General features: G+C 36.4%; 1 protein-coding gene across 8 annotated transcripts in view; it reads right to left on the reverse strand.

Annotated features, from left to right (window-relative positions):
* The window catches only part of FAM13A (family with sequence similarity 13 member A), a 375,981-nt gene that overhangs the window by 236,297 nt on the left and 112,765 nt on the right, over positions 1–26,919 (reverse strand). For 5 of the 8 annotated variants that reach the window (XM_007999242.3, XM_007999239.3, XM_007999240.3 and 2 more), the window contains exon 4: positions 17,353–17,530. The exons of 1 other annotated variant lie outside the window; for it this stretch is intronic. In XM_007999242.3, the coding sequence (XP_007997433.1) occupies positions 17,353–17,530 (178 nt within the window). Of the gene's footprint in view, positions 1–17,352; positions 17,531–26,919 lie in introns of those variants that run through there. 2 more of the 8 variants (XM_007999248.3, XM_073017481.1) reach the window with 2 other exon arrangements.

Consider the following 26,919-nt stretch of genomic DNA (forward strand, 5'->3'; position numbering starts at 1 on the left):
ACATCTAGTTCTAGATCCTTGAGGAATCGCCATACTGTTTTCCACAATGGTTGAACTAGTTTACAATCCCACCAACAGTGTAAAAGTGTTCCTATTTCTCCACATCCTCTCCAGCACCTGTTGTTTCCTGACTTTTGAATGATCGCCATTCTAACTGGTGTGAGATGGTATCTCATTGTGGTTTTGATTTGCATTTCTCTGATGGCCAGTGATGATGAGCATTTTTTCATGTGTCTGTTGGCTGTATGAATGTCTTCTTTTGAGAACTGTCTGTTCATATCCTTTGCCCACTTTTTGATGGGGTTGTTTGTTTTTTTCTTGTAAATTTGTTTGAGTTCTTTGTAGGTTCTGGATATTAGCCCTTTGTCAGATGAGTAGATTGCAAAAATTTTCTCCCATCCTGTAGGTTGCCTGTTCACTCTGATGGTAGTTTCTTTTGCTGTGCAGAAGCTCTTTAGTTTAATGAGATCCCATTTGTCAATTTTGGCTTTTGCTGCCATTGCTTTTGGTGTTTTAGACATGAAGTCTTTGCCCATGCCTATGTCCTGAATGGTACTACCTAGGTTTTCCTCTAGGATTTTTATGGTATTAGGTCTAACATTTAAGTCTCTAATCCATCTTGAATTAATTTTCGTATAAGGAGTAAGGAAAGGATCCAGTTTCAGCTTTCTACTTATGGCTAGCCAGTTTTCCCAGCACCATTTATTAAATAGGGAATCCTTTCCCCATTTCTTGTTTCTCTCAGGTTTGTCAAAGATCAGATGGCTGTAGATGTGTGGTATTATTTCTGAGGACTCTGTTCTGTTCCATTGGTCTATATCTCTGTTTTGGTACCAGTACCATGATGTTTTGGTTACTGTAGCCTTGTAGTATAGTTTGAAGTCAGGTAGCGTGATGCCTCCAGCTTTGTTCTTTTGACTTAGGATTGTCTTGGAGATGCGGGCTCTTTTTTGGTTCCATATGAACTTTAAAGCAGTTTTTTCCAATTCTGTGAAGAAGCTCATTGGTAGCTTGATGGGGATGGCATTGAATCTATAAATTACCTTGGGCAGTATGGCCATTTTCACGATATTTTGAAGTCTTATAGACAGCAACCAAACTGCATTACTAAAATAATTTTGCATTCACTTGGATTTTCTTTTAGAAGCATGGAAAATGAGAAACAAAGAATTGCCAAAATCTGAATTTGCTTTTTCTCTGCAAAGAGTATTCATTTTAAATGCTTTCTTCCATTTTTAAAAGTTGTACTGAACAACTGACTCTGTGCACACATGGGCCACATAAAGACAAATGATACAATGAAGGTCATTAATTAACCCATGATGAGTGAGATAAAGTACGGTACAGTAAATAACATCAGTAGTATTATCTTGACAAAAATGTGTGCTCTAAAGGACAAAACACCAGTCCAGGAGTCTGAAGACATTTTATTCTTAGTTATATAATTTGTGGCCAATCATTGACACCCGCCCAGCAGCCATTTTATAGAGCCTTTAGGTCATCCTTTGTTAAATAAAATGAACTGTGCTGCTCTCTTCCTAAGACAGATATAAGGAATAAGCAACACTGTGAATGCAGAGGTCCTTCGAAACCATGTTTGAAAGAAAACATGCAGTTTCATTTTTAAAAATAGTATTAGCAGAGTAGTGTTGATGAGTTTTGGCTGAGCCTTTCTCTTTAATGAATAACTCGTTGACTTAAAGGATCTTGAATTTACGATAAATTATGTATCTCTCCTGATGACCATTAACTACCAAGCAGATGTTATTGCTTAATCACTGCATTCCCACAGATAATGATGGACTCAAGGGATTATTTTTACAAGAATAAGAAACCTTTGACTCTGGCCTCCTCAGCAATGTTCAACAATGAAGCCTGGCTATTCACTAGAGAGAAGCAATTGTCCTCTATGATCTGCAGGAGATACGTTCCAAGAACCTGAATAGAGGATGAAACTGTGAATAGTATCAAACTCTATAGATTGTATATTTCTTCCTATACAGTAATGTGCCACATGACATTTTGTCAACAACAAACCACACATATGAGGGTGGTTCCATAAGTTTATAATGAAACTGAAAAATTTGTATTGCCGGCTGATGTCACAGTCATCAAAATGTCATAGAGCAATTATTTTGTTATAAATTTAGTGTAGCCTAAGTGTACAGTGTTCATAAAGTCTACAGTAGTGTACAGGAATGTTCCAGGCCTTAATATTTACTTACCACTCACTCACTGACTCACACAGAGCAACTTCCAGTCCTACAAGTTCCATTCAGGGTAAGTGCTCTATACAGGTGTACCATTTTTTATCTTTTATAGTGTATTTTTATTGTACCTTTTCTCTGTTTAGATATGGTTAGATACACAAATGCTCACCATTGTATTACAACTGCCTATAGCATTCAGTACAGTAACATGGTGTACAGCTGTGTAGCCTAGGAGCAACAGTCTATACCATATAGCTTAGGTGTGTAGTAGACTATACCATTTACGTTTGTGTAAGCACACTCTATGATATTCACACAACGACAAAATCAGCTAACAATGATGCATTACTCAGAACGTATCTCTGTTGTTAAGTGATATGTCACTGTAAATACATATCTATAATAAAGTTGAATTTATAAATGAGGTACAGTAAGAGGTTAACAACAATAACTAATAATAAAATAGAACAATCACAACAGTATGCCACCATGACTACTCTTGCATTTGGGGTGATTAAGTTAAAAAGGGCTACTTGAACACAAGCCCTGAAATACCACACCAGTCCATCTGATAACGAAGATGCCTACTAAGTAACGAACAGGCAGGTAGCACATACAGCGTGGATATGATATACAAAGCAATGAAACCATGGAAAGTGAAACTGCAAATAAAGGGGTACCACTGTCTATTCCAGAGAAGAGTTCACACATTCTAAAAACTCTGCATCACCCTGGTGAGGTAAAACACCTGCAAACCACTTACTTAATTCACCATTTCTCTTATCAGCACTAACCTAAAATTCACTGACCGGAGATTACTAGGAAAAAAAAAATCACTGCTCTCTTGTAATATAACAAAGTGCATTATTATTTCATATAGAAATTCAGAATTACAATGCGTATTTTTCAAAACAATTGAATGCTAACCCACATATATTACAATCAAGCAATTAGCTTGAGGAGTAATCATTTGTAGATCTAAGGTTATTCTACTATCTCCTTTTCAGTGAGACCAAGGTCAAAAAGTATCCTTTCTAATTACTTTTTGTTTTGAAAACCAAGACTTGATGCATCATTACTAACACTAATAGCTGAGTAATAAAGTTTGCTCCATCCTTCTTCACACAGAATATCTGGAGGAAGACTATATATGGAGCATATAAAGTTATAAAACACCATGAGTCCCAGAAAAAAATAACTGAACATCTAGAGGATAATGTATAATATTATCTTCAATCAGTAATATTTAATTTTTTATGTGATACAAACTCATATTCTCAGCTGAACCCAAGGAATAATAGACTTCACATTACTCTAAGACTGTATTATATAAAACTACAGTATTTGACCATTTTGAACTAGAAAAATGGCAGTTTTACATGGTTCAATCTAATACCTATAACCACTTCACCAAGAGACAATAACAACATAGAAATCCTTGTGCACCAATTTGGGCTTTTTCTCTCTAAAAAGTAACTGATTATTTTCTTGCCTAGTTGTGAGTTTTAACTAAAACAGATCAGGAAGTGTTACAAGTTCTCTTTTAACTCAGTAATCCTAAATAATACTTTCTACACTTCAGTTTTTTAATCTGTAAAAGTCTGAAAGTAACAACTATGTTTATGGATTTACCATGAGGAATAAATAATTGAAGAATACACTTTTTTATACACACAGAACTTAATAAGTACAAGTCTGTCATCTTCTATACAAAAATTCCTGGCTGTAAGTAAAAGAAAAAAAATATGCTGTAAACTAAAGGATTTGAATGACACAGGAAATATTTATAACCTAATGTTGTGTTTAAAAAGCACAATTAAGGCTGGGTGCGGTGGCTCACACCTTTAATCCTAGCACTTTGGGAGGCCGAGGTGGGCAGATCACAAGGTCAGGAGATCGAGACCATCCTGGCTAAGATGGTGAAACCCCATTTCTACTAAAAATACAAAAGCAAAATTAGCCGGGCATGGTGGCGGGCGCCTGTAGTCCCAGCTACCGGGGTGGCTGAGGCGGGAGAATGGCATGAACCCAGGAGGCAGAGCTTGCAGTGAGCCAAGATCATGCCACTGCACTCCAGCCTGGGGTAACAGAGCAAGACTCCGTCTCAAAAAAAAAAAAAAAAAAAAAAAAAAAAGCACAATTAAAAAGGTATATAAAATATAACTGATTAAAATTTTAAAAATGTATACACAGGGAAATACTGGAAGAAAATAGATTTAAAAATTTAAAGCTATTATTTCTAAGTAATAGGATTAGTGGGTAATTTTTTACTGTATACTTTACAATTTTGTGTTTTTTCAAGCTCCTAGAATTTAAGGAAATAACAATAAATAAGTTTGAAATTGGATTAAGTGGGGCAGGTACATCATTTTATTAGATGAAAGACTCAATATTTAAAAATTTCAACTATATCTAGTTAAATCTAAAAAAAGCTTAATGGGAATTTTGAAACCTAGAAAATAATTACGAGATTCTTCTGGGAAAACATATGTACACAATTACCCAGGAAAATTCTGAAAAAGAATGAAGTGGAAAGATATTGTTCCTAATATTCAAATATAAAAGGTATGATTCTAGCACCAGAGAAGCCGATAAATCATAGTATTACAGCAGAGCCCCTATAAAACCAAAATATACTTAGGAACTTCATATAATGACAAAAGTGACATTGTGAATTACTTGGTAGAGTATGAATTATTTTTTATTGTTGTTCAGTTAGCAAGGTAATTGTTTGAGTGAAAAATTAAATCCTTAAGTCATAACGTATTGCAAAGTATTAATCGCTTTCACTAGGATTTGGGATCTAAATATTAAAATATTACAAATATGCTAAGATGAAATATGTGACTATTTAATAGATTACCAACTCATACCTTTTCTAATAATTTCCACACTTTTAAGATTTAAATACTAAGAAAAATGAAACTGCAAAAGAACTAATAGACAGTAGAAATAAATACTCTTCTATCCTTGAGGCAGAAGGCCTTTCAAGGATAACATCAAACCCAAGCAACACAAATTGATATAAAGAATTAACAAAATCTTTAAACTCCTTATGGCAAAAATTTTAAAGCTTCAAAAATAAATCATAAGCTCAGAGAAATATTTCCAATACACAACAATAGATTAATAGTTGTATTAAGAAAGGAACTCCTACAAATCAGTCATAAAAAAGATGAGCACCAGCTTAGGAAAACTCAAAGAAGAGAGTGAAAGGCAATGTACAAAAGAACTACATGGGAAAATACGCTTTTAACATGTTAAACCTTATAGTAATTAAATAAGCAAAAATGTCAAAAGAAACAATTTCATTTATTATATTGGCAAAGATTAAAAAGAATAACGTGTACTAGAGAAGGTATGGGAAAGGAGACACATTCACATATTGCTGCTCACAGCATGAACTGGTGCAACCTTTCTAGAGCACAAATTTGATGATACACATACCCTTTAACTAGGCAAGTTTAATTCTAAAAGTACATCCAATGAAAATAATTAGTTAAGTGTGAAAAATGTATGTTCAAGAATAGCTCCTGCAATGCTGTTTATAAGGGAAACAGTTACTGAGTGGTGATTAAGAGCTTGGAGCTGAGGAGCCAGGCCTGGATTCAGAATCCTGACTCTAACCTCTTACTGGTCATGTGACCTTACGCAGGTTAAACTTTCTGTGCTTCAAGTTTCCTCACGTGGAGAGATAATAATAGTACCTGCCTCATAGGGTTTTGAGGATAAAATGAAGAAATATATAAAAAGCATCTATAACATTACCAGGAACCTAGTAAGAACTCAAGAAATATTGCCTATTATTATTATTGCCAAAAAAAAATAAATAAGTAACTGGCCGGGCATGGTGGCTCACCCCTGTAATCCCAGCATTTTTGGAGGCCGAGGCAGGTGGATCACGAGGTCAGGAGTTTGAGACCAGCTTGACCAATATGGTGAAACCCCGTCTCTACTAAAAACACAAGCCAGCCATGGTGGCACACACCTGTAATCCCAGCTACTCGGGAGGCTAAGGCAGAAGAATCGCTTGAACCCAGGAGGTGGAGGATGCAGCGAGCCGAGATCGCACCACTGCACTCTAGCCTGGGTGACAGAGCAAGATTCCATCTCAAAAAACAAAAAAGTAATTAATTTTTCTAATTGCATTCTAAATGCAATTTATAGAATGGCTTAAATAAACTGTATTGCTCTAAAGATCAGAATTTTATGCTGTCGCTAAAAATGATGATGTAGAATTACATGTAAAAGTATGAGACATGTCATGATAAACAATAGTAAGTTTTTCAATAAAGGTTATAAAGTGGTATTACTTTATTATCCCATCTTTAATCATGTGAGCATGCAGAGAAAACAAAATGAAAGCACATAAACTGACACGTGGGGATTAAGTCTGGTTTATAAACTGACGTGTGAACAGGGATTAAGTCTGGTTAGTAGAATAATGGATGGTTTTTATTTTTATCTTTATACTGTGGGGGATTTTGTCTGAAAACATTTTTTTTGGCCATGAGCATATGTTACTTTTGTAATAAAAATAAATTTATACATATTTTGAAAAGAAATTTTAAGTAGCAAGCCAATGATCACAGTTACAGGTGGCAGTAGGATTGCCAGCAGAGAACTACAGGCAATGAAATAGGTGCTACATAAGGCTGGTGCAGATTTAGGCAGAGAAAGGCCAAACTTTCCAATCACCCATTCTTTAATAATCCAAAAATATATTTATAGAGAATATCAATAACAAATATAATGGCGCTAACAATTAAGTGAAAAATTTGCATTTTATAAACAGAAAACAGGTTATAAATATATGAATATGTGAGACTAGGGCTCGGGCTTAATTTTTTAAAATTTCAACTACTTATACTTTTCAATCCAAATTACCAGTTTCTAAAAGCAACTTTTGTGTTGCAAACCAAATATAGCTGTTTAATAGTGATTAGCAGGTAAAACAACAGCAACATTATAATATCTCATTATACATCATGTTTGTGTCTACAAATTTAGCTGATCTCATCTAATATTTACTGGCGTATTAAACTCTAACTTATTGTGATGTTTTTCTGCAAGACTTGAAGACCAACAGCAGTTTTAAAACTTTTTTGGTGCTGCCACAAAGAAAAGATGTAACATCTTGGATAGAAGAATAAGTAGAAGGGCTTATCATTCAAAATACGAAACTGATTTATCTTTGAAAGTTTCAGGAATACCCTCAAAATTACTTTTTATATTATTGGTTAGTACTGAAACACTTGTTTCAAGGAATAGAATTAATTTACATATCTATAGACAAAAGGCACAGGACACAGAGATATGAAGCAGAATTTGATCAAAATGATGTACTCATCAGTAGCAATAGCAAGTTTATTAGAGATTAAAGACATGGATATTATCAAATTGTACAAACTAAGTGTGCACAATGAGTTTAATGCAAAGTGCCAAGAATACTAACAGACAAACAAAAAACCCTGAACCAAAAGCCAAGACTTTGGTCTGTTCATCAATATCACTTAACAATCAGATTTTTAAATACACTCTAAACAATGGCAAATAAAAACTGTTATGTGTCTTGTGAAAGAGCTGTGCACACTTTACATTATTTCACATCCCTCCTTGCCTCCTTTTCTCACCCACCCTGCCTGTTATCCCTGCTGTCAAAATACACCAACATCCTCATCATTGCCTTGTTTTCTTTCGGTTTCTTTAGAATCTGCTCTAAGGCACTGTGCACCTTATGATGTAGGAGACAGTTCTAATACATAAGGAAAATATATTTTCTTAAGATTAGGTGAGAGATTTTACACTTTAAGAATATTTAAGGATAACATTGGGTATGCATGAGATTCATTATATTAGAAATACCTAAATATTTCTTATTCGCTAGTACAAAGACACATAACAGTTTGCTCGACAGATGCTTTGCTTGGCAGTCTGGAATTCCCCAGATAAGCTGCAAGGAGAAGCCATGGGATGAAGAAATATTTAATGTGTTCCATGGGAAGAAGAAAAAAATCCATGTTTCCTCCTGACTCCTATTTAACTGTTCTAGATTTCCAGGCATATCCCATGACTCTGATACCCCATCAGGAATTAAGATCCAAGTCTAGGGTTCAAAAGTGATGGCGGAAGCCAGGAACTCTGAGCAGGTGGCTGGTTGACCCAGCTATAAGGCAGAAGCCAAAGAGAAAAATCCAGCATTCCCAAGGCAGGAGAAAGGTTCAAGCCTGGTGGCAGCAGACTGGTCTGGAAGAGGGGGTAGAGTCAAGGCAATCTGAGGAGGTCAGAAGGTGTCTGATACAAATACTAAGTTGAAGAAGTTGGCTTGTGTTGGGAAATTTTATTGGGCAAGAACATTTTCTATTCCATTAAATATTAACAAGCATACTCAATACCGTGAGAAGCTTGTTTTAAGTGAGAACTATGACAACTGAGGTAAGAGGAATGTCACGTCTTCTATCTCATGTTTCTAAAGAGCCCCTGGTCCACTAAGTAATACGATGGGCAGAACCCATAAAACCTGATCTTTCCCTTAAAGCAGTTTTAAATGTATTTAATTAAATGCACATGGATTCCAACACCACTCAGTCAATTGCTTACTATGTACGAGAACTTTCTCTTACAGTTTCACTTAAATTTCAAAGCAAACTCTGTGGGTCCTGTTTTACAGAATATTTAACAGGAAAATAAACAATGCAGGTCAAATCTACCTGCATTAGTAGGATAAGGACTACTAATTGGCAGAATAAGAGCTAGACTAACTTCCTTTTATATGTCATGCTCTCCAAACCACTGAAAATCCAATACTCATTGTAATAACTATCACAACTTATGGAAAGCAATTCCTTCTAATTCCCAAGAACACTAAAGTATTCAGGAGGACGTTTATTTGTCTTAGAAACTGGAATATTGAGGATTTCCTTAGAAAAATCATATACAACATATATAGCTTACAGTCCAAGGTTTAATGAATTTTTAAAAGAAAATATTTATGTAGTGACTCTGTGAGGTGATGCTCAGGTGTCTCCTTCATGCCAGAAATATTCGTTATCCACCCCATCCCACTGAAAGTGCTGCCTGCTCATGGCCAAGTCCCTCTTCTGAGACTACACCATGTCCCTGGCACGGATCACCTCCAGTGATTGATGGAAATGGGGTAAAGAGACTAAACCCTTTGATTCAATTAGGGATTAATCTGAAAGGTCATCCCATCTTCTAAGCTCCCTGGCACTGAATGAATCCTGTGTTACAACTTTATGGCAGTTCAACTTATGCCTAATCCTACCTTCGTCTGTTCCTTATAGGTATAAGGAAAGAATGGTTCCAAAAGGTACTACCCAATGAAACTTCTGCTTGAAAACTTAGTCTCAGAGTTATATCTTGGATAACCCAACCTATTAAATGAAGCGGTGAAATAATAGTGAAAATGAGGAGACAAAGTAATACTGAGAGGAAAATTAAAGTTTTAAGTGTGATTATGATGGATAAAAGAGACTAAAAATAAATAAAGTAAGTATTCAACAAGGAAAAATAAAACCTGAGGCCCCAACAGGAAAATGGCAAAAGATACAAACAGGTATATGAGGAAAAAGACACATGGCCCTTAAATACAAGTAAAAATGTTTAGTTTCATTTATAAGAAAACACATGTGTTATATTGGTATTAGTAATGAGCAATCTGAAAATAAAACTGAGAATACAATTACATCTGGAATAGCATCTAAAAGAAAAAAATACTTAAGAATAGATTTAACAAAATAATTGCAAAACTTCTACCCTGAAAACCATAAAACATTATTGAAACAAATTAAAGACCTAAGTAAATGGAAAAATATTTCATGCTCACATATTGGGAGATTTAATTTTGCTAAAATGGCAATAAAGTACTCTCCAAATTGATCTACAGATTCAACAGAACATCCTATCAAAATACTAGCTAACTGTTTTGTAGAAATTTACAAACTGATCCTAAAATTTGTATAGAAATACAATGAAACCAGACTAGCCAAAACAATCCTGAAAAGAAGAACAAACTTGGAGTACTGAAACTTCATGATTTCAAAACTCATTAAAAAGCTACAGAGTTATCAAAATATTATGGTACTGACATAAGAATAGATATACAGATCAATGGAATAGAACTATGAGTTCAGAAATAAGCCCCAATAATTGTGGTCAGCTTATTTTTGACAAGGGTGCTGAGATAATTCAATGGGGAAAAACAATCTTCAACAAATGATGCTGGGACAACTGGACAGCCACATGCAGAGGAATGAAGTTGGACTCCTTTATACCATTCACAAAAGTTAACTCCAAAATAACTCCATAGACCTAAACATAACAGTCAGAACTATAAAACTCTTAGAAGAAAAGATGAATAAATCTTCATGACCTTGGTTAGCCAAAACTTTCTCAGGTACAACACAAAAAGCATAAGTGACAAAAGAAAAAACAGATACATTGGACTCCATCAAAAATAAAAACCTCTGTGCTTGAAAGGACACGATCAAGAAAATGAAAAGGCAACTTATAGAATAGGAGAAAATATTTACAAATCCTGTACCTGATAAGGAATTTATATGCAAAGTATACAAACAACTCTAATAACTCAATAATAAAGACAAATAAATCAACTTAAAAATAGGCAGATCTGAATAAACATTTCTCCAAAAATATACAAGTGGCCAATAAGCACATGAAAATATTCAATGTCTTTAGTAATCAGGGAAATGCAAGTCAAAACCAAAATGAAATAGTGTTTCATTCCCACAGGAATGGAATCAAAAAGATATTAACAAGGTTTGACAAGGATGTAGAGAAATTGGTTCGCCCATACATTGCTGATGGAAATGTATATGGCCATGTGTCTTTCTCTTCATATATTTTTGTCTCTTGCCATTTTCCTATTAGGTCCTCAGGTTTTATTTTTCTTTGAATATTTATTTTATTTTAGTCTCTTTCTGCATGATAAGCACATCCCATTGCTGATGGGAATATATGAGGGAACAAATGCATGAGGGAATGTAAAATGGTGCAGCCACTTCAGTAAACATTTTGGTAGTTCCTCAAAATTTTAAACAGTTACCATGAGACCCAACAATTCTACTCCTAGTTATATACCCAAGAGAAATGAACACATAATTCCACACATGGACACGTACACAAATGTTCATAGCAGCATCATTTGAAATAGCCAGAAACTAGAAGTAACACAAATACCCATCAACTAATGAACTGATAAACACATCAACTGGTATATCTCTACACTGAAATATTATTCTGCCATAAAAGGAATGATGTACTGACACATGCTACAAAATGGATGAGCCTTGAAGACATTTTGCTAAGTGAAAGAGTCCAGTCAGAAAAGAACACACATTGTATGATTCCATTTATATGAAATGTCCAGAATAGGCAACTCTCTAGACACAGAAAGTAGATGAGTGGTTGCCTAGAGCAAGGTTGTTGTGGGGAGCGATTAGGAAGAAATGGGAAGTGAGTGCGAACAGCACAGCATTTCTTTTGGGGATGATAAAATATTCTAAAAGTGACTGTGGTGATGGTTCCAGAATTCTGTACTTATTCAAAACCAACAAATTATATACTTCACATGGCAAATTGTATGGTATATAAACGGTGTCTCAATAAAACTCTTAAAACTTAAAAAATCCACACTGGGATATCACATCTGACCTATTAGACTGGCAAGACTTCAAAATTTTCACAAAATCCTCTTGGCAAGACTGAAAAACAGAGACTCTTGCACGCTGCTAATAGACATGTAACACTGACTCATCCTCTATGGAGGGGAATTGGGACTATCTAATGATATGGTGGCATTAGTTCTTTGACCCAGAAATCTCACATCTAGGAATTAATCTTGGTGATACATATGCACAAGTTTATTTGATGTGGGATCATATCTAACAATAAAAGACTGGAAACAAATGACGATCAGAAAAGTACCACTGACTAAAATTTACTTTGTCCAAGCAATGAAGTAATACACAAGCACAAAAAAAGAGTAAAAAAATAAACTGTTGGAATGATCTCTAAGATTTGCAGATAAAAAGCAAAGTGAAGAACAGTGTAAGGAAGACACAGAAATAAGAATGAACACATATAGACATCACATAATATACATAATGTAACTACATCTACACATTTATTTTTACAAAAAGAAACATTGAAGGATAAGCCGGAAACTAATAAAAATGTTTTCCAAAGACAGCAAGAGGTTGAACAGTATAGAAAGAATGATGGCCGGGCGCGGTGGCTCAAGCCTGTAATCCCAGCACTTTGGGAGGCTGAGACGGGCGGATCACGAGGTCAGGAGATCGAGACCATCCTGGCGAACACGGTGAAACCCCGTCTCTACTAAAAATACAAAAAACTAGCCGGGCGAGGTGGCGGGCGCCTGTAGTCCCAGCTACTCCGGAGGCTGAGGCAGGAGAATGGCGTAAACCTGGGAGGCGGAGCTTGCAGTGAGCTGAGATCCGGCCACTGCACTCCAGCCTGGGCGACAGAGCGAGACTCCGTCTCAAAAAAAAAAAAAAAAAAAAAAAGAAAGAATGATAAAAGGGAAACTTCTGAGTAAACCACTTTCTCTTTGCATAATTTTCACTTTTTTTTTCTTTTTGAGATTGAGTCTCGCCCTGTCTCCCAGTCTGCAGTACAGTGGCGTGGTATCAGCTTACTGCAACCTCCACTTCCCAGGTTCAAGTGATTCTCATGCCTCAGCCTCTCAAGTAGCTGTGATTACAGGCACCTGCCACCACTCCTGGCTAATTTTTGTATTTTTAGTAGAGATGGGGTTTCACCATGTTGGTCAGGCTGATCTCAAACTCCTGACCTCAAGTGATCCACCCGCCTTGGCCTCCCAAAGTGGTGGGCTTATAGGCTTGAACCATGGTGCCCAACCAATTTTCATGTTTAAGCCATGCAAATCTTATAAAAATTTACACAAAATTACATTGAAAAGGAAAAAAAGCTCTGCATTCTAAAATTGGAAACAAGTGAACTCAATTATATGCCAAATGGAGCAGACAACCACCCTTTACTTTGAATGCATACTCTTAGCCAGATATAGGGACAATACAGACTGCCAGATGTCCTAAACATTACTCAGTGGCTTCCCTGATGTTGTGACACTTTATATCTATACATAAAATACACATTTTATGTATGTTGTGGAGAAAAGCAAATAAATATTCCCATTTTTTAGGAAGCAAGATTTTTCACTGTCAGAGTATGGAGTTACAAATATGAAATCAAAGTAGTTAAGAAAGAATATTATAATGTTAAAATTAAACTCAAAATATCAATATAAATCCATTATTTCTTCCATTCAGTCATTCCATCATTCAAGTATTCATTTCTTTCTTTATTTCCTTGCTCTAGAAGTCATTAAGACCTAGATGCAAATAACTTAGCACCCAGATCTTGGCTTCTAAATATAATTCTTCTATAAAAGAAACCAAAGCCCCTTGGAGAAATGGTTAATTCCATCCTGAGACATCATCTTTAGCTAGAAAGGTAGGAAATACTATTACAGGGTTTTGTCAAAAGGACACAGTGGCCAGTCTAAAGGGACTCCCACAACTGCCAAATTTGGGAGAATACGAGCACAGGAAAATTTAATATTGTTCATTCCCCACTGACAAGGGAAAGCTCTTCTTTATGGAAGAATATCACTAAAAGAAAAAGAAAAGTAGAGTTTAAAAATCACAACCCAAAGAGAAAAGAGAAAAAACTGAATCAGGCTAGGATGATCAACAGACAATCAAACGGATAGTGAATTGGGAGGAATATGCATTTGCATGATGCCCAAGTAGTCACCTAATGAATTACTTGCTAACTGCAAAGGGAATGTCACAGCCCTACAATGGAGAGATTTGAAAGTGGTGACTTTAACTAACAAAGCAAACTAAGCATCAACAAGTGTGAGACAACTTAACATTACATGGCTTCTAATGGGATGCAACATTAAGGATACAATATCGCTGATAAAGTATTCTGCCCAAAAAACTTAATCTGAATATAACTAAGATTTTATATCTGACTTACAGATTATAGTAGATTCAGAGGATAGAAAAACGACTTAACCACACCACAAGAAAATAATCAAATTCACACTGTACAATATTCCACAGGATGATGTCTGGTTTCTTAAAAACTCAATGTGGTTGCATCAGGAAAAACAGCTAATGTATGCTGCGCTTAACACCTAGGTGTTGCAGCAAACCACCATGGCACATGTCTACCTATGTAACAAACCTGCACATCCTGCACATGTATCCAGAAACTTAACATTAAATTAAATTAAAATTTTTTCAAAAGTCAATGTGGTAGAAAAAAAAGTTGTGGTTAAACACAAACAAAACCACCATGTGGGCACCCCTGCACATGGGTGTGCACACATGGAAGGATTGTTCTTTATTAAGACATACTTAAGAGACCTAACGACTAAGAATAATGGATGAACCATTGGATCCTCTTCTGAGACAGATAAATTGTGACAAATTGGGATACTTAAATGGACTCTCCAAATGATATGATGGAATTGTCCATTTTCTTAGGCATAATAAACATATGATGGTTATATAGCAAAAAGTCCTCATTTTTAAGGATGCATGATTAAGTATTTAACAGTGAAATAGCTGAGGTCTGCAACTTAGTTTCAAATGGTTCAACAAAAAATACATATTTACATATATATACAGAGATAAAGTACATTTATTTCATCTAGTTAATGAGAAAATGTATAATCTAAGTTATGCTCCTTCAAATTGTATGACTGAAATTTTTCATATTATGAAAACAGGGGAAAAGCTTGAAAAAACCAGTTAAGTTCTAGTAAATTGATAAATATGAAAATAGGAGTTAATGAAATAGAAAAATGTTAAGGCAAATTTATTCAATAAAGTTAAAAATGGATTATTTGAGAAGAATAATAGATAAAAAGCTTGGCTACTCTGGCCAAGATAAATAGTGAGAAGGCAAAATTAATGTTAGAAAAGAGAAAGAAGATCTAACAACAGACAAGAAAATTTAAAAATTTAAACGAATTATTGTATAACCTTATATACCACATACATTTCAAAAGCTACATGAAGGTTGGCCTGTAATCCCAACACTTCGGGAGGTGGAGGCGGGAGGATCACTTGAGGTCAGGAGGTCGAGACCAGCCTGGCCAACATGGTGAAACACCGTCTCTACTAAAAACCCCAAAATTAGCTGGGTATGGTGGCAGGCGCCTATAATCCCAGCTACTCAAGAGACTGAGGCAGGAGAATCGCATGAACCCAGGAGGCAGAGGTTGCAGTGACTCAAGATTTCACCACTGCATTCCAACCTGGGTGACAGAGCCAGACTCTGTCTCAACAACAACAACAAAAAAAGCTACGTGGCTACATTAAATGACTGATCTGTTAGGTAAATGGAATTTGTCAAGAATACTAAAACTAGCTAAGCATTAGTTTAAAAACCTGAGTTGGCCAGGCACAGTGGCTCATGCCCGTAATCCCAGCACTTAGGAAGGTTGCCGCAGGTGGATTACTTGAGCCCAGGAGTTCGAGACCAGCCTAGGCGACATGGTGAAACCCTGCCTCTACAAAAAATACAAAAACTAATCGGGCATGGTGGCATGTGCCTGTAGTCTCAGCTACTCAGGAGGCTGAAGTGAGAGGACTGCTTGAGCCCAGAGGGTGGAGGTTGCAGTAAGCCAAGATCGTACCACTGCACTCTAGCCTGGGTAACAGAGCGAGACTCTGTCTCAAAAAGAACCAAACAGGTTAAATTGGTATATTTTATTTTACGTATATTTTATAACAATAGAAAAACTGTAAAACCATACTAATTAGAACCTATAATAAACACTCATTACTAATTAATATTCTGACTCACTAACTGGAGCAGATTACCAGAAATTCCAGATCAAGTCCAATTTCTAAGTTAGTAATGAGGTATGGATCTGTGTTTAATGTTTATTAAATAAGCATTCTATTTACAAATTAATTTTTACCTGTTCTAGAATCTAGGTTTCAGAATTATTCAACGGTTTTCTACTTATACGTTTCTCACATGTAAGTCACCAAACAAAGGTTTACTGGGCAGAACAAATATAAGAACAAATATAGACTTTTTACTATCACGGAGCTTCTGAATAAGACAAAAATTAGTGGATCCTGCATCTGAGATATTTATTCACGACACCCTAATATATCCTGTGAAATGTCATTATTTAAAAGTTAACATCTTTAGAATTACAATCAAGATAGTTATTAAGGTAGAACTACCCAAATTAGGCTGTGAATGACTGGAACCCTGTAGTCACTAGGATCTAAACTAGAATCTATATTTAGACAGTCATTCTGAGGACTGTAATATTACTAGTTCTGGGCAGCTGAATAAGCCTGTATATTAATGAAGTGGAGAAGTAGATATGCTATAAAAAAAAGTTGCTGAGTTTCTGAGAGTTTTTGGAGTGTGAATGTTCTCTCTCTCCCTTCTCATAACTAGAAGGGATGTATTTGATCAGAGGTGATTAACAGGAGAGTTAAAAGCAGAGTCCCTGGATTGCAGGATCATGTTTCACGTATCAAAAACTAAAGAGCTTTATGGAAGAAGGAGAATAAAATATGAAGCTTTACAAATGTTCCTGTGGCTAGCAACAAAGAATCTACTAACACAGACTAGTTTATTTCCAGTAAATGAAGCTGAGGTTATATTTTTCTGATACTGGCATAGTCTGTTCAAAATTTTCCATCTATTGGCAATAATTTGAACTTTATTACTATTTAAAAAATTATTCACTATGTCATACTCCTCTTTCTGCTACTCAACATTTCTGATTACAGATTTTTTAAATGCCCCTTTTAGTTAAAATATAACTTATTTCCAGATTTTAAAATAAGGCTATTTGATTTATAGCAAATTATAGTTTTGTAAAAAGGGCATAGCTGCTTTCTTCAAATTGGGATGAAAAACAGGGCTAACATGCCCAAGAACAAGATACAACTTCTCCAACATAAGCTGGCTGAATTTTCAGACTGAAATATGCTTCTACATCCCAGTAATTTCAGACAGTAGTAAACACAAAGGGGGACATGATGATATTAACAGCAAAACTCCACTAACTTACTGAAAGCAATTTGGCCCAAATACAGTGGCGAGATTGTGAACATTCATGCGATTCTGCACATGATGCTTGGCTACTTTTGTCAAGAACTGGCAAAGGTACTTGAGGAGGCAGTAGTGGGTGTCTGGCAGCTCTTTTATTAAGTCTCTTAAGCTACTCTCCTGAACATCCTTTCTGCCATCTGGAAAAAAAAAAAAGAATAAAAATGTTCTCAGGTATATTTCACAGTAACAACAACAAAAGCACACAGGTGTAACACATTCTAACATTTTATTCACAAAAAAACTCTTGAGAGACTGAGATAGGCCTTGCATATTTGACTTTATGTTAAAGAATTACTAACTTAAGCAAGAAATATAAAAAACTACAAGGTTTATTCAGTGCACAAAACGGGTTTGTGTTTCAATTTAATGTTTTCGTCCCCAAATTAAGACAATGGTTAGGTTTTTGATCCACAGTGGAATCTTCCATTTGATTTTTGTCTTCAAGTTTGTCAAAACCAGAATTCTCTTGAATAAAATATGGTATGAGAGACCTTCAAGGGATACCATGGGGGATTTAAACTTAGTGATCAGGATACTGTACACAGAGAAAACTGAAGGAAACTTTTCATTCCTAAACAGCTTTTTAATCTTGACAAAGATTATCTCCTTGACCAATCTCTAGTCAGACTTCTCTGAGCTTTTTTTCAATTAAGCCCTGTTCTGGGCATACCCTCAAGAGTCCACTTTTAGTAAGAATACTGCTAAGTCAGTTCGGCCAAAATCCCCACCCTTCATATCTGATAACCCTCCATATCTGACCAAATTACTCATTTCCTACCATCCTCCAAATGATGTCTGATCACCTTAGCCTGCCTTCAGCAAGAAACTTGTTAGGTCTGTTTAGCCATAATCTCTCCTGACCCTTGAGGTTTTTCCTCTTAGTAATTTTCCACCCACTGACTGCTGCCTATCCCAACCCTGCTATATGGTCATGTAATTACCACTTTCCCTTGTATTCCAGGTTGAGCCGAATCTCTCTGCCCCACTGCAAAACCCCAAATGCAGTAGTCCCTCTAGCTATCGTAATAGTCCTGAATAAAGATTGTCTTACTGTTCTTTAACAAGTTTCAGAATGAATAATGTCTTTTTTTTTTTTTCTTTTTTTCAAAGGAGTCTCGCTCTTGTCACCCAGGCTGGAGGGCCATGGTGCGATCTCAGCTCACTGCAACCTCTGCCTCCTGGGTTCAAGCGATTCTCTTGTCTCAGCCTCCTGAGTAGCTGGGATTGATTACAGGTGTGCACCACCATGCCCGGCTAATGTTTGTATTTTTAGTAGAGACAGCATTTCACCACGTTGGCTGGGCTGGGGCCTCCCAAAGTGCTGGGATTACAGGCGTGACCCACTGCACCTGGCCAGAACAACTTTTTCTTTAACAACATCTAACATGTCATATGGTTCAGAATTTGATATATGTTTCTCATACAAAAGACTAATAACCCAGCATACACCCCAAAATGTCTAATGATATATCAAAATTCACAGGCATACATATGAAAAGTTTCTCTCAAGTCTCAAAGATTTGTTTTGCCAATACTTAAATACAGTAAAATTGCTAAGTTTTGTGACTTTATATAATGCTTTCTCTCAGAAGAAAATAAAAATATTTTATAACAAATACAGTAGTTTAGAGGAATGACTACAATCCATTACTTTAAAAGACATTTAAGAGAATAAAAATGTAATTAGTTATAATTAATATGCAGTTGTATTGCTTACATAATTCAGCTTTAGCCAGTTAAGTGAAGAAGAAACAGAAAAATGAAGGAAATGAGATACAAAATCAGACAATTCATCAGTGTTACAAAGCACCTAGATAACATAATGCTACACACAGGAAGTGAAAACATATAGCGAATCAGACACAGTGACGTTGACAGGCTTCAGAGCACCAGATCAGAATGAAGGCTCGAGTCATTTCTGGGGTGAGGAACCTGGTTCTGCTACCTACTATCTATGTGACCCACGTTCTATTGTTTATAATGACTATTTTCCACTGCACTATGACCTTAAATAGCAGAGATACACAAGATGTTAAAATAATTAAGGTGGAGGGATTAAGAACTAATTGGAGATACCCATTTCTCATGCCTTTATATTATAAAAACAAACAAATAATGAACCAAGAGAAAATATTCTGTCTTCTTTTTTATAGTGACTAATTCAAAGTGAGTCTATGGGATGTTTTCATAGGTATTTGCTCTCTGTTTAAAATTGTGGTCTGATTGTCAGCATTTAAAGATACAAGCAACAGCATTACAACAGCCTTGACAATCAGCCTCTGGCTTTCTGGCTCTGAAATGAAACCTCAAACCATAAGGCAGGCAATGTGTAAAGACACCAGGTCAAATAAAATGAAGATTCAAAATAGTTATGAATTTATGACAATAACATCTTTGAAAAAGCAGCAGCATTTTCATCATTTTCCAACTTTTGAAATACGATAAACAATTTTTCCAGGAAATAAAATTGCCAAATAATGGGAAGGGAGACAGATGTATTTAGAGTTTCACGTTTAGCAAAATAACATAAAATTGTTTATGGCAGCTGGCCGCGGTGGCTCACACCTGTAATCCCAGCACTTTGGGAGGCTGAGGTGGGCAGATCACAAGGTCAGGAGTTCGAGACCAGCCTGAACAACATGATGAAACCCTGTCTCTACTAAAAATACAAAAATTAGTGGGGCATGGTGGCGTGCACCTGTAATCCCAGCTACTCATGAAGCTGAGGCAGGAGAATTGCTTGAACCTGGGAAGTGGAGGTTATAGTGAGCTGAGATTGCACTACTGCACTCCAGCCTGGGCTACAGAGTAAGACTCTGCCTCAAAAAAAAAAAAAAAAAAATCATTATGGCCTGAATGGAAGAATCACTAAATACATTCTCAAAAGTCAAAAGTAACTGAAAAAGAAATCTCTTATATCTACCTCCTTCCATTTCCACAGCATTTTTGTCTCCTGTGATTGAAGATAGATTCATGGATTCCTGGAATCACCCACTGGGCAAGGATGTGAGTGTCCTCTACATCAGTGGCTTTGACAGCAGCACACCCACATTTATAATTTACCTCTTGAATCCCTGTTCAAATATACTAACAGTAAAGACCTTAACTTATTAGCATGATATTTTGCCTCATCTCTTTTCATACAGATTAATTATGTATCTGCATTTTGTAAAGTGTTTCCAGAAATATCTGGTAAATATTACCATTGCTGCCAGCCTGCTGCAACCCTACAAATAAGATTTCCTACATATGAGAATAATAACCACTCAACACCTTCAGAGGAGGCTTGTAGAAGAATGCCTAGGGTAGCAGCATGGAGGCAGTGGTGGCACAAATGCGCCTATCAGGAAGATGCCTTCTGACGCTTGCGAGAAAGAAAGCTCATAGTAATTGCCAGGGTGTGGTGGCTCATGCCTGTAATTCCAGCACTTTAGGAGGCCAAGGCAGGCGGATTCCTTCAGCTCAGGAGTTCGAGACCAGCCTGGGCAACATGTGAAACCCCATCTCTACAAAAATGCAAAAATTAGATAAGTGTGTTGGCACATGCCTGTAGTGCCTCCAACCAGCTACTTGGGAGACTGAAATGGGAGGATCACTTGAGCTTGGGGACGTCAAAGCTGAAGTGAGCCATGATCACGCCACGGCACTCCAGCCTGGGGTGACAGAGGAGACTCTGTCAAAAAAAAAAAAAAGTTCCTAATAATTACTTTGCTATGGCTTTATTTTTTGATTTATTGATATCTAAATACAATAAACACTACCTTACACACTCGTGCTCTTGTATTTACATTGATAATTATGATGAACTCACTTAAGGTCTCACATGATAAATGAGAGTTCACAAAGCTTCTATTTTTGTTTACATGCATCCAAAATGTACATTTATTGCACACTATGTATGATGTTTATCACACACTTTCTATGTGTCTAATATTCTCTAACACCAGGGAGACAGCATTAAACAACACTGTGATGGTTAATATTGAGTATCAACTTGACTGGATTGAAGGATGCAAAGTCTTGTTCCTGGGTGTGTCTGTGAAGGTGTTGCCAAAGGAGATTAACATTTGAGTCAGTGGATTGGGAGGGGCAGACCCACCCTCAGTCTGGGTGGGCACCATCTAATCAGTTGCCAGTGCGGCTAGAATAAAAGCAAACAGAGGAACACGTAAGGACTAGACTGGCTGAGTCTTCTGCCCTCCATCTCTCTCCATTCTGGATGCTTCCTGCCCTTGAACATCAGACTTCAAGTTCTTCAACTTTTGGACCCTTGGTCTTACACTGGACCCACTCTCGGACCCCTGGATTTTCCAGAAGCTCTCAGGCCTTCTGCCACAGACTGAAGGCTGTGCTGTGGGCTTCCCTACTTTTGAGGTTTTGGAAATCAGACTGGTTTACTGGCTCTCAGCTTGCAGATGGGCTATTGTGGGACTTGACCTTGTGATCATGTGAGCCAATACTCCTTAATAAGCCTCCTTCATATATCCATCTATCCTATTAGTTCTGTCCCTTTAGAGAATACTAATGGGGCATATTAGTATATGCCCTGACTAACATAAAAGCAAACTCCATGATTGTATGAAACATATTCTAATCGAGGGGAAGACAATTAAAAGATAAATGTTTAAAATATATATGAAGTGGTAACATACGTGCTATGAAGAAATAGCAAGCAGGATAAAGTGGAGTAAAGCAGAGTGATGTCAGGTTAGAAGATGTTATTTCACTCAACATGGTCAGGGAGGCCCCTCTGATACCATGACGTTTGAGCAGAGCTGAAATAAATAAAGTGTGTAGTAGGCAAGGAAACAGCACATGCAAAGGGCCTGAGGTGGAGGTCCTGGGGCTGGGGGCACGTGGTGGTGGATGGGGAAGAGTAGCAGGAGATGAAATGGGGAGACAACGCAAGAGGAAAAGGACAGATCATTACCATCTGATTAAATTTGACTAAAAGCTATGGTCTTTTCTTGTTCTGTTTTGTTTTCTGTGTGAGGGTTTTGAGCTGTGGGGAGACATGATCTGCCTTGAAGGGGTCACCACTCTGGCTGCTCTGCTGAGTCTAGACTGTAGGGCACAACTGAAAGCAGCAAGATTACTTAAGAGGCTACTGTAACCATCCAGAAGGAAAGAGTGCAGGGCCTGAATCAGGCTGATGCTGGCGGGATGGTTGGACATGGGGATAGATTAAGAATGCAATTTAAATTTGTCTTGTGTTGGAAGATGTTTTATTCATTTAATCATTCTGAAAACATTTACTGAGTGACTACTCTGTGCCAGGCACCGTCCCAAGCATTTAAGATAAATCCGTAAACAAAATAAACAGAAAATCCCTACCCTCATGGAACCTACCATCCTGCAGGTGAGACATTAGGCAATAAATATAGTAACAGGGCTAGGGGAATTGGGAGTACTTGGATCAGGGTGAAGGCTAGCGATTGAGATTATAAATGAGATTGTCAGGAAGGTCTCCTTGAAATGTAGTTGATGTCCACAGCTAAAGTAAAAATAATCTATAAACTGGCAAATACAAGCTCTTTTAGAGTTGGCGGTTGAGTTTTGACCATCTTTTAAACACTCTCCATGCCTTGCATATTAAAAGAGCTCAAGACATTGTTTTAAAGAATGACATACATTTTTAACACACACAATAAGACAAACTAACATAGGAATACAGTACATCTACACTTCAAATATATTTTAAAGAAATGTGGAATAATTTAGTCCATTTACAGAATTTGCTGAGTTGGATGGAATATTACTGTTAGGTAGGAATTAGATTATAGATAGTATCCAAATAGAAGAAAAAGCTCTAGTGGTCACAGGGAAAGGACACTCAGCAATAAAATTCCATAGACGGGCCTCAGAAACAGAAGTGAAATGCACCTTTGCAGATGTATTAACATATGTTAACTGCTTTAAACTTGTAGTCATTTTTAGAATTAAATTGGAGTAAAAACTAGGATCATGTTGTAATTCATAAGTTCAAAAATTCTAAGAAAACTTTGCAGATGGAAATAATGGTTCACAATTAAAATAGTCATCATTTTCTTCGACATCAATCTTTTCTTAGGACAAAAACTCTCTCTCTCCATTAGTGAAAAGTACCACTTCAAATTACTCAAGTTTTCTTGAAAGTTCTCATTTGTTGTTGGCTACATTTGACCCATTTCTCAAGCTAAAATGCAAACATTCAACTAGCACAGTATACATAGCATACAGAGAAATCTACTCAGCACTTGAAAACTGTACCATAAATACTTTTGTTCCAGGTTAAGCAGCAAACATTGAACTATGTGACAAATATTTGCTCTCACTAAAAAATATATATATATATATATATATATATAATTATAATCAGCAATGCTATTCCCATATCACAAGATATATCACAGGATGGCACCTAACTCTAATTTTGACACATGCCTGGACTTTTCAACGACCATGAAGTTATACTATACTCATAATCTTAGCCTCAAGGAAAGAATAAAGTAGCTGACAAAATGTTAATCTCTATCATGATATATCTCAGAGCCATGAGAAAGTCAACCACTAAAACCACCAAAATATTTAGCCTCATGGTGCCAGATTTATCAAAGTAGTTTCCCCCCTCCCTCTGCCTCATTAAAACTCACAAAAGGTTTTATGAAAACTTGCTAATCTATTAGATATTAATAGTATAATGACCTGTTGCCAACTTTGCAGATTAAGAGAGGTCATAAACTCGAGAACATGAGCATCCTCTAGAAACTGAGAAACCAGCAAAGAAACAGAGACTTCAGTCTTACAACTGCATGGAACTGAATTCTGCCAACAACATGAATGAGTCTGGGAGTAGATTCTCCCCAGAACAGTCATACAGGAGCCTAGACTGTCACCTGGATTTTGGCCTTGTGAGATTTAGAGTAGAGAAACCAGTTAGGCCCACACACTTCTCACCCACAGTACAGTGAGATAATAAATTTGCAATGCATTAAGCCACTAAGCTCGTGGTAATCTGTTATGGTAGCAACAGGAATCCAGTAGCCCCCTATTTGGGGATGACTAGACTGAAATAGAGAGATTGATTAGCCTGTCCACATTCACCCAGGTACCAAATAGCTGAGCTACAATTTAAACCCAAGTGCCCAGGACCTCATAATATACAGTTTGATCAGCATACTCTTACAAAGTTAGCTATTATTGTTATCATTATTACAGAGCAGCTAACACCATGTCTCAAGTATGTAAATATTTAAGAAATGTTTCCTGAATCAATCAATCAATAAGCAAATCTGTTGTGTAGTGGAGAGGTGGGAATCTTAATTCATTTGTGAGAAACCATAGCTTTGTAGGTTCTCAGGGCTTGTGGAGAAATAGAATTTTAATAGAAGCCTATAAGGCTGTATGGGCACAAAATACAAACTATATAAGAATAAACAAAACATGAATTATATTTCTAAATATGTATTTACAGAAGAATGAGAAAAATAATCATGAAATGCCAACTGTACAGAATCAGACTGGGTTTTGCCTCCACATTTCATTCCTCAAGACTGGAATCACTTCTTTGGAGTGATGAGCTTATAAAGGCAACAGAATTTCATTTTCCTGTGCAAAAGGAGAGGTTATGTTTCTTACAAATCTCTTACAACCTCATGACCATGATATGGTTCTCAAAGGACTCACACAAATTTCTCAAAGGGCAGGCTGATAAAGTGACTAATAAAAATTAATAAATTACTGCCTACTCTTAGAGGTTATTAGTGAAACTACAAATCTTATCATTCTGATTAGATTATGCAAAATGCAGAGGTACGTTTATTGCCAAATTAGTCAACATTTATACTGATCTCCTGTTCCCAGAGAGAACCTGTAAGAGCAAAGGCCTGCAGGAAGAATAAAGAATTAGGTGATATTTTACACTTCAGTCCTATAATCAAAACAAACTCCTGATAATGCCTAAATAGTATCTCAGCATATTTATTTTGTGAGTATTTATTGGGTACTGAATGTTTGTCAGTGGGGACTGATGGTATACATAAACATATAAAATAGCCTAAATTATAAAGCTGGAACCTCATATCTACACTAAAGGTTAGACACAAGCATTTAGCAGCTGAAGAACTTATTTCTATGAGAATTTATGTACCGAGGAGACTGGAAAAAACAAACAGCACATAGGACAGAGAGCCTCGCACAATGTAAAATGCGAATCTGAAACAATATTGGCAGTATCTCAGCTAATAAAACTTGGCTTTCTCCATAAATCTAGCGCTATATTAAATGGCCAAGTACAGTAAGTATATAGTTACAGATGAAATCATACTAACACCAATTGGTTTTTTTCTAGGCACTACTGGTTAAATGCTCAGCTATAAGTGGCCTGTAAGTGGATTTGGTGTCATATGAGTTAAACCAAGCCCAGAGTTACTTAAGCCTATTTGTATGTCCTCTTATCCCTCCTTTCTCCCTTAAGGGCCTCAAATTGTTTATGGACTCATTGTAAAAGGTTATTTCCATGGGTTCAGTAAAGCAGGTGTTCAAAACACAGCTTGACAGAGTTAGGACAGAGCTGTAGGTGGCTAGCAAGTTAATCATCTGGCAATCCCTTCAAATAATAGTCTTTAACCAAATTTTTAATATTTTTTATGTAGATTGATTTTCTATTAATACAAGTTGTATACTTTTTAAATAACTCACTTGTTGACTATGTCTTCTCTACTTCCAACATAAAAGCTTACTAAACAAAAAAAGAACTTACTGAGGATTTCACCCAGTTCACAATTAATTCCATAATATTCCCAATAGGCCTCTTCTTGGCCTTGGAGCTGCTGGGTATCCTGCTTTTCCTCTTCAAGCCTATAATCTTTCTACAAACTATGTTAGAAAATAGTTACTCAAAATAAAGTTACAATATAACAGCAATTACAGGTAGATACTCAAGAGAAACGAAAGCATATATCCACACAAAAACTTATACATAAATGTTCATAACAGCAAAAAAAGGGAAATAACCCAAATTTCCATCAACATATAAATGGATAAGTAAAATATGGTATATTCATACAATGGAATATTAACCAGCCATAGGAATGCAGTACTGATACATGTGACACCACAGATGAAGCTTGAAACATTATGCTAGATCAAAGAAGCCAGTCACAAAGTACCACATATTGTGATTCCATTTATGAAATGTCCATAGAAGCAAATGTTTATAGAGAGACAGTAGACTGGTCTTTGCCTAAGGATGTGGGTGGTGGGAGGAGGGAGGAATGAGGAGTGACTGCTACTGGGCATAGGGCTTCTTTCTAGGGTCATAAAAATGTTCAAAAGTTAGATAATGGTGATGGTTGCACTTTGTGAATAGATCAAAAACTACTGAATTGTACACTTTAAGAAGGTCAACTTATGGTGGGTAATTTATATACCAATAAAGCTGTTCTAAAGAAATTCTGTTGACTTCAAAATCAAGCATGGGAAAAATTCAAGCATGGGAGAAGAAAGTCAGAGGAGAACTTTCAGATAAAGATGACAGATCATTTCA

This window comes from Chlorocebus sabaeus, chromosome 7 (assembly GCF_047675955.1).
Source record: "Chlorocebus sabaeus isolate Y175 chromosome 7, mChlSab1.0.hap1, whole genome shotgun sequence".
NCBI classification, from domain to species: Eukaryota; Metazoa; Chordata; class Mammalia; order Primates; family Cercopithecidae; genus Chlorocebus; species Chlorocebus sabaeus.